Source organism: Miscanthus floridulus, chromosome 6 (genome assembly GCF_019320115.1).
Source record: "Miscanthus floridulus cultivar M001 chromosome 6, ASM1932011v1, whole genome shotgun sequence".
Lineage (NCBI taxonomy): Eukaryota > Viridiplantae > Streptophyta > Magnoliopsida > Poales > Poaceae > Miscanthus > Miscanthus floridulus.
The window spans coordinates 139413099-139432381 of NC_089585.1; the positions used below are offsets into that span (position 1 = coordinate 139413099).

Sequence of the window (19283 nt, forward strand, 5' to 3'; positions counted from 1 at the left end):
CTGTCTAGCAAACTCACGCATCTTGTCTTTGTGATGTTTAACGAAAAGGTTGACGTAGTCAGGTCCATATCCCCTCTTCCATGCAATTACTTGCTTTCCCTTCAGTTCATTCAAGAACTTAGCTTGACCATCATAACATTCCCACCTGCATTTTCTAGTGCTCTATTCAAACGAAAAATTATATCATATATGTCTTAGCAAAAGAAACAAATTACGATTTCATGGTAACTACAAAATTAAAACAACCTCATCGTAGTCAACCATATGGCCGCAATAATGACCTATTCCAAGCTTCGAATGGACTAAACCGTAGTTGGATTTAACACCGCATTCGCACTTGACTAGCGGTGCTTTGTAAATTAACCTTTCTTTCTTCTTTTGCTTTGCTTTTGGAGGTTCTTCGGGCCATTTGTTCTTAGGACCATACAACCACTCCTTGAAACGACACTTCGCCATTTGATACACCTAAATAAGGGACATTAGTACATGACACATATAGCTCAACATTTCAACAAATACAATTTGCACTTACTTCATGCTTGTTTGGACACACAAACTCCAAAGTATTGTTAGGGTTTATCACGGCTCGGTCTCCGCAATGGCACAGAGGAGGTTCCTCGAGTCGTCTGACCGTGGCTAAGTGCTTCTCCTTACCCGTCATTGGAGGGGGGTTAGGGGGAGGTGGAACCCACCGCTGGAAGTGCTCTCGTGGATTTCGCCCCCTCCACTAATCGTCGAAAAGGAGGTACCTGGGGTCAAACTTGTCTGCACCGTCGATCCACTGAAAGAAAAAGCACCTCTCATGGGCCTACATAACAAAATTCAAACAAAATATTAGTAACCTAGTAATACAAATGAAGAAAAAAAACATATGGAAACAATTACTTACATTAAAACGACTACATGTGTAGAAGCAACGAGCCGCTGTGTCCGGATGTCTCGATTGAAACACGTCAGCCGGACGCCCACAGTCACAGTTAGGGACAGGGAGTTTAGGAGGAACGGGGGCATCTTTACTAGAAGCGTCGGGGTACAATTCTCTAGGACGACCCCGTTTTCGCCATAACTGCTCCCGAAACATGTCTTCCATCTAATACAACGGTTCAAATTAAATATCAATCAAAACTAATATCCTATCCACCATGAAAAATATACTTCTAACTAAATAATTAACCTTAACATTGACCAAATCGAACTAATATATTCCTTCATACATAATATTTCTCCTAACCTTAACTCCCATTCATAATATCCTATCCACCATGGTGCCACAAACGAAAATAAAATGTGCATCATTACCTTAAACGAGGACGAGGAGGGAGGGAGGCGACCGGGGAATGGAAGGGAGGGGAGGGCGGCGACAATGGAGGGCCGGGCGGAGGGCGGGCTGCTGGCGTTCGTGGCGCGGCGGCCTGGTGCGAGCGGAGGCGGGCGTGGCGGTGGCCAGGCGCTGCGCTGCGCTGCTGCGGCTGCTCGGGCACGGGAGGAGGATGGCCGCGGCGGGAGCTATATTCGGCTCTGTCGCGCCATGGATCAGGGCGCGGCAGTGCCGCGCCAAGATCGGTGGCGCGGCAGAGCCCTGCCCCGTCAGCGGTCAGCGCTCCTGGTCGCCGCCATGTCAGCCCTCTGTCGCGCCAGCATGCATGGCGCGGCATAGGCATTTGGCCGCGCCAGGGCAATAGGCGCGGCCAAAAGTGTTAGTTTTAAAAAAATAATCGGAGGTGTTAGATTTAAAATTATATTCAAAAAAGGGTTAAAATTAAAAAAAAATTCAACTGAGATAGGGTCTGTTTCTCAGTGTCCGGCCGGATCGTATACTGTGTATACCAAATAAAATTTGATCGTTATAACACGATCGATAAAAACGACCTACGGTATGTACGACGGATCTCAGGTTGCACGGATCGCATGGCGTCTATATATCACTCTCTCCGTCTTCGGCGCAGCAGCCGGCGGCACACGTCGTCGATCTCCTCCCATTTTCCAATTTCCACGGGAGATTGATTGATGGCGCGTTATTCTCCGATCACGACGCGCTCGACGCACTGCGGATTGTGGAAGCCCGCCGGCCGCCCGGCCTCGTTTTTCCTCGTGTACTTGGCTGTTTCTTCCTAGCTTTGGGCAGTGCGGCATGCCCGCGCGCGCCGTTTGCCCCTGTGCTGTGCCCTGCCCACCAAATTCTACCCTGCGGCATGGGATTTCCTCGCTCTCCCTGCGGTACAACAGCGGCAGTCTTCAAGACACGATCGACCTAGCCATCCATCTTGTGCTTTTCTTTTCCAACTCTCTCTCTCTCTCTCTCTCTCTCTCTCTCTCTCTCTGATCTATGTATATCCACGTGCACCTCGTATTAATCCCAGCCCTTGCGTACGTCTACGGGCAGAGAGATGTATGCAGCTTGTGTTGACGAATGATGCATACATACGTGGAATTCCTGGTCTGGGGTGCTAACGGATTGGACCACTGGTTTGTATATATATATACACTAGTAGAATCTACTAGTAGTGGATTTATTTCCGTCTCTGTTGTTTGATTCTTTCTTCTGTCAGAGCTGCATCATCGTACCGTACGGAACGGATGAGAGTTATCCCCATCGGAGGCGACAGAGAACGAAAAACAGCTTGGCTCAAAGCTACAGGCCATTTCCACACGCATCTCCTTCAAACTTCAAGCGAAGGAGTTTGCTGTTTGCATGCGGCCGGCCTTTTTTTATTTCATGGGCTGAATTTAGGCGCAATCTACTATGTATGTGGGCCTGCTGGAGCATCGTTCAAATCATGGCCCATTCACGAAGATTGGGCTGCTATTAGTCCCATGGATCGACTCGACAGAAACTACAAATATTCTTCAGCCCAATGGACGTTGCGATGATCACAAACATACCATGCACCACAAAAAAGAAGGCACGATGTTTTTTTGACATGACAGATGTTGAATATATGTACATGGACACGTGTTGTGAATCCACGTTGAGTGTCTATAAGTGTTCCATATGGACCATCACCACTGAATTTTCCCCTAAGTAGAGGGGTTCATTTCTAGTTCGCTCGTGGTATCTCGGTTGTTGGCCCTGTTCGCTTGAACTACTTCAGCAGTACTTTTCAGCGAACGAACAGTATTTTTCTCACAAAACAAATCAGCATAAGCATCAGCATAAGTCAAATTTCAGCGAAACGAACATGGCTCGTTTCAAAGCTACAGTGGGTCGTTCAGACACGAGGTCCAAAGAGGAGTGGAATGGGACACACGTATAGAAATGGACATATGGCACCACAAAGTATAGTAGTATAAATGAAAATCCTTTCCCTCAAAAAAGTATAAATGAAAATCTTTACGTTCTTTTTTTTGCGATTATGAAAATCCTTACGTTCTTGCAACTTTACAATGCTTGTTCTTTGAAATATAAATGTACGCGTTGTCCTCTAAAAAAAATAGTTAGCATCGTATAGCATAACAACTTTATTTTGAATTTGAACGAAATTAAAGCAGAAGTCTTGTTTTCAGTGTCGGAACACGATGGGATAAACCGGAGCCTTGCTAGGATAGAAGAGCCCAAAGTTCCTCTCCGTCAGCTCCCCGGGCTTCTGGTCCTCGTTGAACATGGCGAACACGTACGTCTCCAACGGCCCAGGCCGCTTGGGCGTGCCCTGCCCGGCGTGGTCGATCAGGTTCTGGACGTACGTCTGCGCGTTCTGCACGGTGGCCGCGTCCCCGCCGGCGGACGGCCAGCCGCTCTCGGACACGACGACCCTGACGGTGGGCGCCCCGGCCTTCTCGAGCGCGGCGTGCACGGAGTCCAACATGGCGTCGAACAGGTTCGTGTACACGAGCCCGCTGCCGCCGTCCCTCACCGTGGTGCCCGGCTGGAAGAGCGCGTAGCTGAGGCTCACGTCGCCCGGGTTGCTGCCCCGGTAGGCGAAGTACGGGTACACGTTGGCGAGCAGCGGCGCGCCGGCGGCCGCCAGGAACCGTGCAACGTCCGCCATGTAGGGCTGTGCGAACACGCCGCTGGAGGGCGGGAAGGTGTTGGTGACCACGTCGAGCCTCACGCACGTGGACACCTGGATGTCGCCGTCGAGTGCCGCCGCGGCCAGGGCGGCCTGCAGGTTCCGCATGGCCGGGAGGATGCTCTGGGCGGCGGCGGTGGCGTCGACCTCATTGCCGACGGCGATGTACAGGACGTTCACGTCCGGGTGGTAGGGCCGGATGTTGGTCTGGACCCACGACGCCGCGCACGGCGCGCACGCGGCCAGGTTGGCGATGTCCTCGTTGGCGACGCCGAGGACGAGACCGATGCCCGAGCCGCGCAGGGCTTCCATGACCTTGCTGTGGGGGAAGTAGACGCGCATGTTGCTGATGCCGTTGGATTTGTAGAGCTGCACCACTTCGCTCGGCGGCGGGAGGTCGTCGGCTACCGTGCCGTAGCACACGCCATAGGAATGCACACCTGCATGCATTGCAACGGTGTAACGGCTCGTCATTAATATATATAAAATCGTTTCAAACAGATATATATAGATTGGAGATTTCCCTGCATTTATATTCCTATCCTACCAGGGTGTTTGAGATTGCTCCATAGACTCCACCATGAAACAGCTCCACAAAAAAACTAGAGTTTAATTTGTAGAGCACTTCTTTACGTACTCTCACCACTCAACCCTTTTACTCGAACAGAGTACGTGAAGCTGAAACCGTTTGAATACAAAACGTGGAGCGGAGCAGTCCCAAACACCTATATATACAAAATGCATCTGTGTAATAAAGTCTACGACGTCACACGATACTTACAGCACCTAATAAAAAAAGATACGGTCTCATGTATCTAGTTGTGCTTCCGGTTTACATTCACAACCATACTTGTAAATGCCGTCATGAAAAAAGTGAAAATGCATGATCCCAAATTCAATACACAAACACGTGTGCACCATAGAGTGCTCTAGTTTTTCAATCACAAACCGCATCACTCATCAAGAAACAAAAAAGCTCTGCCTTTTCAAACCACCAAAATTTTGAAACAGATGAATGGAAGTCAAGAGGCATGCAATCCAACATACCTGAAAGAAAGGACGCACAAACTCCAACAACAATTGCCCCAACAACCAGAGGAACAAAGCCTTGCATAATCGCCATCTTGCAGCCCAAGACTCAACTCCCAGAGGACAATGGTAGAAGAACTTTGCAGCTGGTTAGCTAGTGTTTGTATGCAATGTACTATGAACACACCAGCAGTCCAGCACCCCTCAATTTATAGCACACTCGTTCTACCCATCTGGGGTTGGTGGCGCCGCGTGGATTCTTGATTTCATTTAATGTGGTGAACCAGAGCATGCATGGTTGTTTGTACAAAAGATTATGACCTTTTTTTTTAAATTTACTTAGGCCCTTTTTAGTTCCCTCCAAAATGCCAAATTTTTCAAGATTCATCGTCACATCGAATCTTTGGATGCATGCATGAAGCATTAAATATAAATAAAAAATAAAACTAATTACACAGTTTAGACAAAATCCACGAGACGAATCTTTTAAGCCTAATTAGACTATGATTGGACACTAATTGCCAAATAACAACGAAAACGCTACAGTAACGTTTTGCCAAAAAATTTTGCAACCAAACTGGCCCTTATTCCAGTCTTTTGACACCCCTATGTTCTCTCATTTTGAATGTATAAACACTGGCATGTGCCACCTGCCCACCTAGATTTGCCATTCCAAAAAGAGAAATTAGCCGTCCTAATGCTGGAAATTTGCAGTTTTGATATGTGCCGATTCAAAAAAACTTTCCATTTCAAAAGGGGCTCTTGGGCTGGCGATATATTGTGTGGTTTTCATACACGTGCCACATTAAAACTTGCCATTGCAGAAGAGAAATAGGATCTTAAAGCTGGAAATTGTGAGGTTTGAGTGATAATATTTGCCACCATGAAACTTCACCGTACGTATAGTGCAAACTACAAAGGTGAAAACTAGACACTGGAAATTGACAGCTTGTTGGGTTTTCCAAGAGAAAGCTATGTGCCACCTCAAAACATGCCAATCTGTAGGCTACTATTCAAAATACTTGATTTGGTGAATTTGTATAAGCGGGCTTAGTGTGTTACCAATCTAGACGAAAGCTACTATATATTAGCCATTTTGCTCCCTCCAGTTATTTAATTCTTATCGTTTTGGACATTGACACGATATCCAAAACATAACTTTGATTGAGAAAAGTAAAAAATAGGAGGAAGGAGAGGGGGATGAGAATATGAGACTTGCACGTTCAAATTTCAAAGCTAAGAAACATGTTTTTCCAACCCTATTCATGCATCTAAAAGCCTTCGGTTAGATATAAGCAACACACTAGCGCTAACCAAACTCAAAAGCCCCACTTCACTCTTTCAGACACTCGTCATCATCTAGCCACCTGGAAGATCCAAGGAATCCAAGTCGACAGGCCCAGCTGAGTTAGAGCATCTCCAAAAGTTCTCTAAACCTCCTCCTAATCTTAAGTTTTTAGAAAGATCCACAAAAATCCATCTCCAACCACTTCTAATACAATCTCCTAATATTTTAGGAGTTAGAAAAAATCCCCCTCGTTCGCGTAACTTTACGCGCCGCAGACTCGCGCGTATCCTTCGGCTCCCGCTCGGTTTCCCTCGTGGCGCGGTGTTTTGGCGCGGAACTTTCCCTCGCGCGCCAACAAGAGAAGGAGATCGTCACCGCCGCCGTTGTCTGGAGAGGAGTTGGTCGCCGCCGTCATCGTGTGGAGGAGGTAATCCATCGATCTACCCATTGTACGTAGCCGTTTTGTTCTTCTCGCCGAGGTAGCGGCGTGACCACGCGCACATGGACGCCGAGGGGATCGGAGACGTCGAGGCTGAGCGCGTCGCTGCAGACGACGCCGTGCGCGCGCATCCACCGCCTGCGAGGGGAGCGCGGGTGTGGTCGTGTGGAACGCCGGATAGGGAGAATGAATCGATTGGGTAGGAGACTGGGATGGAAGAGGGGATCTCACCGTGCTGTTGCGGTGTCGGCCATGGCGGCGGCGGCGCGGGTGTCCGTCACTCCGTCCACCGTCCTGGGTGTGGTTTGCCTGTTTTTGTTTTGCTAGAAGCGTGGACTGAAAAGTGCCCCCAACATGCTACTGGGCTCAAAAGTGGACCGGGCCTCACTGCGTTCTGAAAATAGCTTGCGACCCATTACATCAACAGATTCTAGTGCACCAATTTCAAAAAAAAAATCATCTTTGTGACGGTATGATTCAATTTACTGTAGTTTTGAATTGTTTGACTGTATATTTTCTTTTGGTTTCTCCTCTCTACTGTGGTGCATGGAGTTCTCTGCTGATGCCTATTGCCTGCTACTACTACCGTGGTGCATGGAGTTCTCTGCTGATGCCTATTGCTTGCATGATTAAGAAAGAGAAATACTAACAAAGGAGCGTTTGGTAATGATTTCTTTGTCCATATTTGCAGGCTCGTCACAATGTCCGGTGGTGGTTATTGGACTGACTTGGTCACAGGATTTGAGGGTGTTCGTTCTTTGGACGAGTTCAGCTTTCCCATGACACAGGAAACGCACGCATATGAGGACGTGCATGTAGGAGCTGATGTTGAAGAAGATGAAGTGTAGGCAGTAGCAGGTGCTGAAGTTGTAGAAGTGCAGTCTAGTGCTTGTGGTAATAAACGCACACGCGTTCCAAGGCCAAACGCCAAGAGGCAAAAAAAAATTCATTCCGGACAAGGATGAAATTGTTGTCTCGGCTTGGTTGAACGTCAGCAAAGATCCCGTGCAAGGTGCTAATTAGTCTCATTCCTCCTTTTGGTGTAGAATTTATGATTACTATAAGACCCACAGGAAGTCATTTGCAAGCCGAACAGAGAGTTCACTAATGCATAGATGGATGTATATTTTGGAGAATGTCAACAAGTACTGTGCTTGCTATGATGCGATTGAGCGTAGAAATCAAAGTGGAAAAATCATTCAAGACAAGGTAATTCTTTTTCTTATTTTAGTAATCTTAGAAGACATACACGTTGATATTTAATAAACACATATGTTTGCAGGTTTCTGAAGCATTAACTATGTTCAAAGGAATGAACGGTGAGAAGACATTCACTCTCATGCAGTGCTAGAACATTTTGAAGGATAAAGAGAAGTGGAAGGCCAAGAGGAGGGAACTGGCAGAGCTGAAGCAAGCCGGTAACAAGAAAAAGAAGATTCGCCCAGACTCCACTCCCATGAATGTACAAGTCAACATCACTGAAGATGTCACTGAGATTGCACCTCCAGAGTCCGAAGCCCCAAAGAGGCCATAGGGACAGAAAAAGGCAAAAGATGCTCTAAGGCGAGGAGGAGGTGAAACTTGCATGGAGGCTTTGGACAAAATATGGGCGAAGAAGGAGGCATTTGACATGGAGAAAGAGAAGAAGAAAGAGGAGAGGCACGTGGCTTCACTTGAGCTAGAGAAAAGGCGCCTGGCATTAGAAGAAAAAAAAGGTAGAAGCTGAATTGCGGAAGGTGGAAAATGACACGATTGAAAAGGAAGAAAAAATAATGGCAATGGATATTAGCGCCCTGACCCCGCTACAGCAACAGTACTACACGGTTATGCAGCAGAAGATTGTTGCTCGTCGTCTGGCCAATTAGATGTAGTTCCTTTCATTTTATTTCCACAGCCAACTATTTTTATCTTGTCATTAAGTGAACCTTTGTTTTATTTTATATGTATAAATGGCCGGCTGCATGGAGCCGTCGTGTATGGCACTGTGCCGGTAACTACCACTGCATGACATCAAATGAATGTTGAATTGCACTAGATGCATGGTATCTGGGCAAAGTGAATTACACTTGAATTTACTGTGTAGATTTTGACCGCTCATGATTGATAATTGGCACCTAAACACCACTGAAAGAGATTGGAAGCAATAAAAATTTAAATTATATAACACAAGTGCACTAATCTGATTCAATAGAATAGAAAATTGTTTACAAAGTACTGATTGCAATTTGAAGCTGAAAAAGTACTCATGCTAATAAATACATAGAAGTCCTATGAACTTAATATTTATCAGGAAAATACTGCCAGAGGTGCTCGATGAGGTCTGCTTTTAACTGGTGGTATATTTCCTTGTCTCTGATCCTTTTATGCGCTTCAATGAATTCATGGAGGGTGCGATTACTCTTATGAGAAGGTTCCATATTTTGGCCACCATAATCGAACCGCTCAGTAGGATCAACGATTCCGTCATCTTCGACAATCATATTGTGCATAATGACACAAGCTTTCATGATGTTGCCCAGTGTCTCCGTGTCCCATAAACGAGCTGGTCCTCGAACAATGCCGAACCTTGATTGCAGAACCCCAAAAGCTCTTTCGACATCTTTCCTCGCTGCTTCCTGTGCTTTGGCAAAATATTTGTTCTTGTTCCCCCATAGGCTGAGAGATGGACTTCAGTAAAGTAGCCCATGATGGGTATATATCATCGGCTAGATAATAACCCATCGTATAATCATGACCATTTATGATATAATTCACATCAGGAGCTCTGCCCTCAGCCAGCTTAGCAAATAAAGGAGACCGGTGAAGCACATTGATGTCATTACGAGACTCAGGCATTCTAAAAACGGCATGCCATATCCAAAGATCGTCGAAAGCAATAACCTCCAAAAATAATAGTGGGCTCCTCCATATGACCCTTGTACTGACCCTACCACTCTACAGGATAATTCTTCCACGTCCAATGCATACAATCGATGGACCCTAACGTACCAGGAAAACCATTTTGCTCATCGAGTGTCAGTAAGCGTGTTGTGTCAGCCTCATTAGGATATCTCAGGTATTCTTCTTCAAATAAATCAACAACTGTAGCAACAAACATACGTAGGCTCTCAATTGCGGTACTTTCTTCAATGCGAACATACTCATCCGTAACATCAGCTGGAACTCCATATGTTAGCATACGAAATGTTGCTATGACTTTCTGAAAGCAACTTAATCCAAGAACATTGGTTGCACTCCTTTTTTGCACAAAGTAGTCATCGTATGATTCTACAGCATTCATTATGCGTACGAAAAGGTTCCGACTCATCCTATACCTGAAATTAAAAAAATAAAATAAATGTTAGAATAATTACTTAGTGTACTAGTGATCATATCACAAGTGAATGCGCACAAACCTCCGACGGAATAAATTTGGGCCATATGTCGGATCATCAGCCAAGTAATCTTGAAACATCCTTTGGTGCCCGCCTTCTCTATCTCGGTAAATAACTTTATGCCCTGGAACCACCGTGTCTTCCTTTTTTATTTGAATATGTTTCAACAATTGCAGCTGCTGACATGATAAGACAATCATCATCGTCTGATGAGGAATCTTCTAATTCTCTTTGCAACAGAGATTTCTCAGCAGCCATGATTCTAGCGACCTTGCGAGGCAGTCTACAGGCTGCGACGGGTGTGGCTGGCTAGGAGATGATCGCCGCCGTACTCCTTCACCGTCTAGGTGCTTTTGCTGAACGCGGTGCCACCGCCTGAGTGAACGAACAGATACAGTTGCAGGTGAACGAATGATCGATCTCGCTCATGAATAGCGGTGGAACTCAAGGACCGATCTCACCGATCGATCATGGTGTTGGGATTGTTTTGGAACAGAGCAATCCTCTAGCGCTCTAGGTGTAGGCGAAGGCGAACCGTACCGTGGATCGTGTTCTTGCCGTCTTTTCGTTGCAGGTGGTAGACTTTGCCATCGAGGATGAAGCGGCCCCTCGATATCCGCTGTGCTATGCGGCTGGCGATCGGCTAGAAGTTCCCTGTAGTTTTCCGTGATGCAAAAGAAAAAAAAACGGCAACATAATTCATGTGGATCCTAAATTTGTTTTTTTAATGTCATTTATTATAAACTTTTAGAGATAACCTTTTTTTTTCTCTCCAAATTTTTTTAGAGTTGCCAAAGTATAATTTTTTTTTTCTTGAGAAAAAAGTAGGGAACCTTGGAGATGCTCGGATGCGTGGCGGATCCACCGAAATGGCGAGCTCTGGCACGGTGCGCTCTGGCACGGTGCCTGCCGACTGCCGACCTCTCGGGCGCGGCTAGCTCCGGCCTCCTCCGCCTTGATATCCTATCCCCTTCCCCTTCCTCCTCCCGTCCATCCATGTATCCAGAACCTTCGAGTGTATTCTAGAAAATCAATTTTTTACTGTGTGTATCAATTCGGTTGTACCAGCATCTGCGTTCAGCGTTCGTATTCAGAGCTGTTGCGATCCAGGAGCAACCACCACCGCGCCGGAATCTGAGTGAACATGAGTACATGACAACGGAGAAGATGTTGGTTGAGATCCTAGCGAAGCTAGGAGGCGAAGAACGCTCGGTGGCGCAGCCCCGCTGAAACCATCGGTGTCTTCGTTCTCTCCATCGACTACCACACCCATCGGCACCAAGGACTGCAACTGCAAGCAAGCGTGAGGTCACCAGGGATTCTGCTGCGAGCTTCAGTAAGCCGGCGACGTCCTCCTTGGCGTCGTCCATGGTTTCCTCGACCTCTACGGCGCCCCAGGGGGGTCGCTGCCGAGAGCCCGACCGCGATCACCGACCACATCTGGGCAACGCACACTGAGTGTTCGACGTTTTGTCGCGACCAGTACGCCTATGGTCCAAGGACATCGGTCATGGTTGATTGGTTTCCGCTGCCTCTGCACTCAGCGTTGATCATGCTGTGGCCGCATTCGGTCGTTTCACCACAGGTGCTCACCGACGTCGGGCTTGACACACTGTCAGATGTGGTGGTGGTGCCCCCTCACAATTCGTCCAACAGAATGTCATCTGCGCTTCACCAATGCTGAGGAGATTACATGTGATTCATCTGACCCTGTTTCACCATGGATCATGGAAGTGGGAAATGTTGATAACAGTGTTTAGATATGGCTGCCAGCCAAGGTCGTCTGCCCGTTTGACAGCAACAAAGCCATGAGAAGGGCCAACGAGAGTTTCACCCACAGTACTGCAGTTTCAGCAGCCGCGGAACATAGCTGGCCAAGCGGTGCCACTTATTTCAAGTCAGATTTTGCAGCAAGTGCATTTCAATTTCAGCATCAGCCGTACCTTCAAAACATCTCTGAGGGACTGAGAGCACAATCCAAAGCACAGGGTCAGCCTGAGTTCCTGACACAGGCACGCAGCAGATCCAACGCAGCCAGTCGTTCAATGAGCAGAAGCCCCTGCTGCAATCCTTGCAACAACAGCAAGAATCACAGTCACAGCAGCAGCAATGACAGTGTCTGCAAGCCCTTCACCATCAACAAATGCAACAGCAGAACAACGTGACCAACTACCAGTCTGTGCCTAATCCATTATCAGCGTTTTCTCGGCTGTCGTCAGCCTCAGTCTTCACCTGTGGTGCTGCAAACAATATTACCATTCTCACAGGCGGAGCTCTGCAGACAGCTTGTAATGCTTTGAACTGCTGCAACGTTTGTCTGGGTGCTTTGCTTCTGGACTGGGGCAAGGTCTCAGAAAAACAAAAAAACTCGTTTAACCTGCCGGGAGCTGGAATAGATTCTTAGCTTGTAGTGGTTGCCGTGTCGGAGGAACAAAACTCCCGCTATATCCTGCTGCTTTTGCACAGAACAAAGTGAAAGGCAATATGCTAGTATCATGTTGAGGTGAATTGCATTTTTTTCCGAACGGAGAGAGTACGCCGTAAGAATTCGTCTATTTGGAGAAGTGCCATCGTAATTCTCTCTCTCCCGCATCTATGCCATCTTCTGCATCTCCCGTGTATATAGGTCCACTCTCAGCCACGTATGCATGCAGGAATGCCTACGGACGTTAAGTCGCCTACTCCTCCGTTAGAACGAGCCCGATCCGTGGCGGCCTGCGTGCGAGCGGACCGGCCGCGCTCGCCCGCAGCGGTCTGCACGCGAGGTGGAGCAGCGGCGCTCGCCCGCGGGAGCTTCGTCCGCAGCGTCGCGCGCCTCTGACCGGCCACCGCCAACCCGTCCCGGCTCGTCCACGGGCCGTCGGCCGCTTCCTTCGCCTCGCCGCACGCGGACGCCGCGCCCGGCGCTGCTCCGGGCCTGCGTCGCCTGCTGCGTGTACCCCCTGAAGAAGCCTCCACTCTGCATTCGTCGGCGAGACCAGATCGATGTCATGAGAGAGAACGGAGTATTTTCCATTGGAACACACGGCATCTAATCGGTGGCAAAGGGCAGGATCGATGAGACATACGGTAATTTCAAGCATAATTCAATCGCAACACAATATCTATCTAGCAAACAACAAATTGGTTAGCCTGTGGAGAGCAGCACGCGCGAACGCATTGGGGCCGAATCAATCTTAGATACGGTAGATAGTATCAGGTCACAAGGTCGCCTGATTCATGGCGCCCGCTCATGATGCGGAAGCACGGCCTCGGCGCGGACAACGTGGTGGACGCCGTGTGGGGACTCCTGGAGACTTGGACGGCGGAGCTTCGGCATCGTGGTTTCCTGGACGGGGCGGCTCGCGTGCAGGCCGCTGCGGGCGAGCGCGGCCACTCCGCCTCGCGCGCAGACCACCGCGGGCGAGTGCCGCCGCTCCGCTCACGCGCAGCCGCCGCGGGCGAGCGCCGTCGCTCCGCTCACGCTCAGCCGCCGCGGGCGGGCTTGTTCTAACGGAGGAGGCAGGGATTAACGTCTATACACGTTCCTGTACACATACGTGTCCGACGGTGGGTCTATATACGCAGCAGGTGTAGAAAATATCATAGATTAAGGAAAGATAGAATTATAATGACAGTTCTCTAAATAGACGAATTGTAATGGCGTACCTCCAACCTTGAAAAATTATAATGGCTCAAAAAGCCCAAAAGAATAACTCATGACCAGAATGCCTCTCCGGTGGCTGCTTATGCCGTGGGGGAAGAACATATGACGAAGATGATGGTGACCAGCAGGAGGCTGTTAAGGGATGCATGGCTAAGGTCGTTTCAAGCGCTCGCAATACCGTACAAGCTGTCGGTAAACGCCTCCCATGCCCCTCTCTCCCAACGAATCAGTGTTCCAAGGCACAGCAGACAGAACGCGTTGTGCCTGCACCAAAATTAAAGTTTGATAGGGTGGAAATATCCCAAAGGATGAAGAACATTGTAGAGCAGCTAAAGCCCTTGTGTGCTAAGGTCGCCACCATCCTTGAGCTAGAGATATTTGGCTCTCACCATACCAAGGCACACAGCGTAGCTGACGACAGACCCAAAACAACCCCTGAAATTATAGAATTCAAGTTATACGGAAGGGACAACATAAAAAAGAATCTTGTAGATGACATCACACATGGTAAATATTGTGCCAATGACCTTACTGTGGTTTCAATAGTTGGTCCGGGGGGCATGGGGAAGACAACATTCACACAACATATATATCTAGAACTGAGCAACCACTTCCAGATCTTGGTATGGACATGTGTCTCACAAAATTTCAATGCAAATAGGTTGGCACGAGAGATTGTTAAGAAGATACCAAAAAGTGATAACGAAAAGGGCAATGCAAGTGATGAAGAGTTACTCCAAATTAGATTGCAGTATAAAAAGTTCTTGCTTGTCTTGGATGATATGTGGACATGTCATGAGGATGAGTGGAAAAAGCTACTTGCTTCATTTAAGAAAGTAGGAACAACAGGGAATGTGGTTATAGTCACCACAAGAATCCCAAAGGTAGCAAATATGGTTGCAACAGTAGACTGTTTAATAAGACTGGAACGCCTAGAAGATAAAGATTGCATGGCATTAATTCTTCCAAGCATGTGTTTTCGATGATCAACAATCATGGGAAAAACATGCTGATTTGCATAATCTTGGGGATGGAATAGTTAAGAAGCTGAAAGGTTTCCCTCTTGCGGTGAAAACTGTCGGTAGATTACTGAGAAATAAACTCACTGTTGAACACTGGAGAAGAGTTTTGGAAAGTAAAGAATGGGAACTTCATAGTGGTGATGATGACATCATGCCAGCATAAAAGCTTAGCTACAATTATCTGTCTTTTGATCTGCAGCAATGCTTTTCCTATTGTGCTTTATTTCTTGAAGATTATGAATTTGGTAGAGTTAATTCACTTCTGGATAGGTTTAGAGTTACTAGATAACTGTGATCAGAACAATAGAATGGAAGATTTTGGATCAAATTATTTGGACGCCTTGATTGATCATGGATTCTTCCAAAAGAGTGAAAATAAGCACACTGATCCATGGTATGTTCTCCATGACCTATTGCATGAGTTAGCTGTAAGTGTTTCAGCAAATGAGTGTCTAAGTATCCATGGTTCCGATGTGAGGTCTATACAAGTTCCCACATCGACACGCCATCTGTCTATCTCTATAGATAACACACATGTCAAGGATAGAATGACCTTTGAAAACTTTAAGACAGACCTCAGCATACTGGGTAAGAAACTGAAAGTTGAAAACTTACGTACTTTGATGCTATTTGGAGAATACCATGGAAGCTTTTCCAAAACTTTCAGTGATTTGTTTAGGAAAGCAAAGTCTCTTCGTGTTATTCTTTTATCTGGGGCACCTTATGACGTCGAGGATCTGTTGTACAACTTTTCAAAACTTATCCATCTTCGCTACTTAATGATTATCCAGACTTTTTCCAGTTAAATAAGTCTACCCATCAGTATCCCAAAGTGTTATCACTTGATGGTCCTAGATATAGAAAATTGCGATTGTGACTCTGGTTCTCTCAGAAGAGAGATGAGAAACCTTGTGAAACTTCGTCATTTTGTTGCCCCGGATGATGGTTTTTACTCTTCAATTTTTGAAGTCGGAAAACTAAAATCTTTACAAAAGTTAATTTGTTTTGAAGTCAAAAGAGAAACAAATGGTTTTGAATTGAAGCAACTAGGGCAACTGCGAGAGCTGCACTCCTTGGGAATTTATAATCTTGAAAGAGTAGTAGATGTAAAGGAAGCGGATGAAGCAAAATTGGTACACATGAACCACTTACACGGGTTAAGGTTACATTGGGAAACTAAGTAGTCTATTAAGGACGCAAAACAAGAAGAAGATATACTCGAAAGTCTTAAACCACACAATTATCTTCGAGAGGTATCCATTACAAGACATAGAGGTACTTCTTGCCCAAGCTGGCTAGGTGAAGACCTCTCCGTTAGTAACTTGGAGTTTCTTGATCTAGTTGATGTAGACTGGAAAAAATTTCCACCTCTAGGGGAGTTATGCACGACTAACAAGCATGGTGAAGAATACATAAGCTATATCACAGAGCCAAGGTTTCTGAATCTAAAAAGCATAGGACTTCATAGTTTACCAAGACTAAAAAGGTGGCATGGAAATGACAACTCTCAATTGTTCTCCTGTCTAGAGGTACTGACTGTTAGAGAGTGCTCTGAGCTTCCGGAGTTACCATTTTCACATTGCAGTTGCCGTCAAGTGGAGAAAATGTTTCCCAAGCTACAGGAAATAGATATTTCAGATTGCCCCAAGTTCTTCGCCTCTAGTGCCTCCTCTGCTCATTCCCCTTTTCCGGCCTCCCTGCAAAGCCTGAGGATCTCTGGTTGTACCAACCTGACATCATTGGTTACATCTGGTTGCCCCGAGTTCTTCACCTCTAGTGCATCCTCTGCTTATTGCCCTTTCCCGGCCTCCCTGCAAGGCCTAGATATCTATAATTGCACCCATCTGACAGGCGAGGGCTTCTGGGAACTCTTCCCTCAAGGTTGCCTCACAGAATTAAAGGTCTTGACATCACCCAATTTTTTCACATCACTCAAGATCGTGCAAGCTCGAAACGGATGATATAGCAGGAATCCTTGCTCGGCCCTTTTGTGCCCGTTTCTCTTCCTTCCTCTCCAAGTTAGCCTTTTCTAGAAACGACGACATGGAGCACTTCACGAAGGAGCAGGAAGCAGCCCTGAAATTCCTCACCTCGCTCCAGGAGCTTGAAATTAGTTCCAGCAGCAGGCTACGATCCTTGCCTGCAGGGCTAAGTGGACTTCCCAACCTCAAGAGATTTGAGATCAGATACTTAAATTCTATTCAGTCTACACCCAAGGACGGCCTTCCAAGTTCACTTACAGAATTAAGGATCGAGGACTGTGCAGCATTCCGATTGCTTCCCAAGGGCAGCCTCCCAAGTTCACTGCAAAATTTGGCGATCATTCGTTGCCCAGGCATCCGATCGCTACCCAATGACAGCTTTCCAGATTCCCTGCGACTATTAGATGTCAGTGGGTCGAATGAGGAGCTAAGAAGGCAGTGCCGTAAGCTGAAAGGAACAATACCAATCGTCATCGTCAAAGAATATGCGTAACCAAGGTAAGAAAACACTTCCCCTCTCTAATTTTCACACACAAATTGCGCCTTTGTCCTGGTTGCTCTCCGGCCTAGTTTGTTTGAAAAAAAGTTGCCCCCTTGTATTTCCTAACCTCGTTAAGGGAATTAATTCTCTCTTTAACCAACTGTGTGCAGGGTCCTTCTTGGATATGAGCTTTCTTATGGAATTCACAATTATCTCATCCATCCATGCGTCTAAGATTCCAAGAATGATGACCTTCACCAGTACCTTCCATGGCGGAATTAAACTGGTAAGTATGAAAATACAAATCAAAGTTATGCATACCTATTTAGTAATTCAATCGACAAGATGCTGATCCGCCAGTTATTGTTTTGGTTACTTGGTTTCTTTTCATTTTATAACTTCTGAATGATGTTGTATTTCCACTATTCTTTTGTGCAACTATGCTTTATACCTTTCAGTCGACATTTTGGTTGTGGATATATACTCTCCTGCCCAAATTACATTCCTTACATTCAAACCTTTTAGAAATTTGCTGCCTATTACTAGGATTAAAGATGTTGCTGCAACAACTTGCGTATTGTATACGCACTTTTCTAATAATGAACTCTTAAGAATTTTTAACAAACATGTTGTGTTCCAGATCCTCATAACAAGATACATCAGTTGCCTCTGCTGCCTTTTAGTTAGGATAGAAGGAGACGACTGGTTTTATCCTTTAGTAAAGCTTGCAGCACTAGGACGCGCGTAAGCTATTGTGAAGCCGTCACTGTCTTCTTTCAATGCACATGTATTAGATTACATGATAAATGCAACCGATTATTATGTACAAAAAATATTACTTCATCTCTTCAATCTTTGTGCCAGGAGAGTAGCAGCCCTATACAACTGCAAGAACTTTATTCATTTCTTCAACCTTTTTTTTTTTTTGCTTAGTGAACAGTAGATCGACAGTTGAGAGGTTTTCTAATTCAGCAGTGGGATTTTTACTTCTTGCTCGGTGAACAATGGCAAGCAGTTGAGAGGTTTTGTGATTCAGCAGTGGGATTTTTACTTCCTAATCAGTTAACAGTGGATGGGCAGTGGAGAGGTTTTCTGATTCAGCAGTGTGATTCTTTGGAACCCGTTCACCCAAGTTCCAGGTTATTTGGATATGTATGCAGTGGCGGAGCCAGGATTTCAAATTTGGGTATTCCTACTTCCACGTCAATAAAAAAATGAGTTGTTTTTAACTGCAATGAGTGAAAATACTACAAAATATGAGCCAATTTGAGAGGCTGTTTTTTTACTGTTTTGGGTTTCAATGAGTGAAAATACTGCAAAATATGGCATTATACATATACATATACAAGTATATACACATATATACATAGAAGTGTGCTAAAATAGTTGGGTATTCCTGGGAATACGGGGAATACCCTCTGTATCCGCCCATGTATGTATGTTTGCTGGTTATGAGCAGAAATCAGAAATGGTTGTCTCTGTTAGATCTTGACAAATGCTGTGATTACTGATGCTTTATGCCACATAAGTCCATTATTGGCGTTCAACTGTTGGTTTTAATCTCCAGAGATTTTGGAGCAGACTTGTACCCATTACTATTTATAGTAAGAAGTTCAGCAATGGACCACATTGGTCCCGTGGTTTTTCGACCTGTTCGTTGGCTGATTTGGTGAGAGAAAAATATTATTTGTTGGCTGAAAAAATACGACTTATGAGTTAAACAAACCCAAATGAATAGGATGTTTTACTCCTCGTCATGAGGAGTTTTTTCCACGTAAAATCATTGTGTCAAATATTTATATTGGTGCATTATTGCATTTTTTTATAAAAAAAATCAATCTATGGTCATATTCGGCTTACCCCATATTCGACTTGTTTGGCTTCTTTTTTCAACCGGAACCGTGTTTTTCTCTCACAACAATTCAGCCGGAACAGTGTTTTTAGCCAGTTTCAGTTCAATTTCAGACCAGCGAACGGGCCCTATATCTCAGACAATCGTAACAAAGTAATAAAAT

The 19283-nt window shown here is 45.9% G+C and overlaps 3 protein-coding genes and 1 pseudogene across 3 annotated transcripts; 2 read left to right on the top strand and 2 right to left on the bottom strand.

The window, feature by feature from the left end:
* Positions 1 to 3500: 3500 nt before the first annotated feature.
* On the bottom strand, positions 3501 to 5130 carry LOC136459881 (glucan endo-1,3-beta-glucosidase GI-like). The gene is made up of 2 exons (XM_066459734.1): positions 5055 to 5130; positions 3501 to 4447 (listed from the first exon to the last, which is right to left on the bottom strand). The coding sequence occupies exons 1-2, from the start codon at positions 5128 to 5130 to the stop codon at positions 3501 to 3503; spliced, it is 1023 nt and encodes a 340-aa protein (XP_066315831.1).
* Positions 5131 to 9039: 3909 nt separating this feature from the next.
* On the bottom strand, positions 9040 to 11507 carry LOC136461348 (uncharacterized). The gene is made up of 3 exons (XM_066460682.1): positions 11407 to 11507; positions 9904 to 10077; positions 9040 to 9418 (listed from the first exon to the last, which is right to left on the bottom strand). Exons 1-3 carry the CDS (start codon positions 11505 to 11507, stop codon positions 9040 to 9042), a joined length of 654 nt encoding a protein of 217 aa, XP_066316779.1.
* A 2422-nt stretch (positions 11508 to 13929) lies between these two features.
* LOC136461349 (putative disease resistance protein RGA3) lies at positions 13930 to 15611 on the top strand (annotated as a pseudogene).
* A 1102-nt stretch (positions 15612 to 16713) lies between these two features.
* LOC136461351 (disease resistance protein RGA2-like) lies at positions 16714 to 18455 on the top strand (the record flags this gene model as incomplete). Its single annotated transcript, XM_066460683.1, has 3 exons — positions 16714 to 17285; positions 17439 to 17554; positions 18202 to 18455. A coding segment is annotated over one exon (567 nt), but the record flags the coding sequence as incomplete, so codon positions are not given.
* Positions 18456 to 19283: the final 828 nt, after the last annotated feature.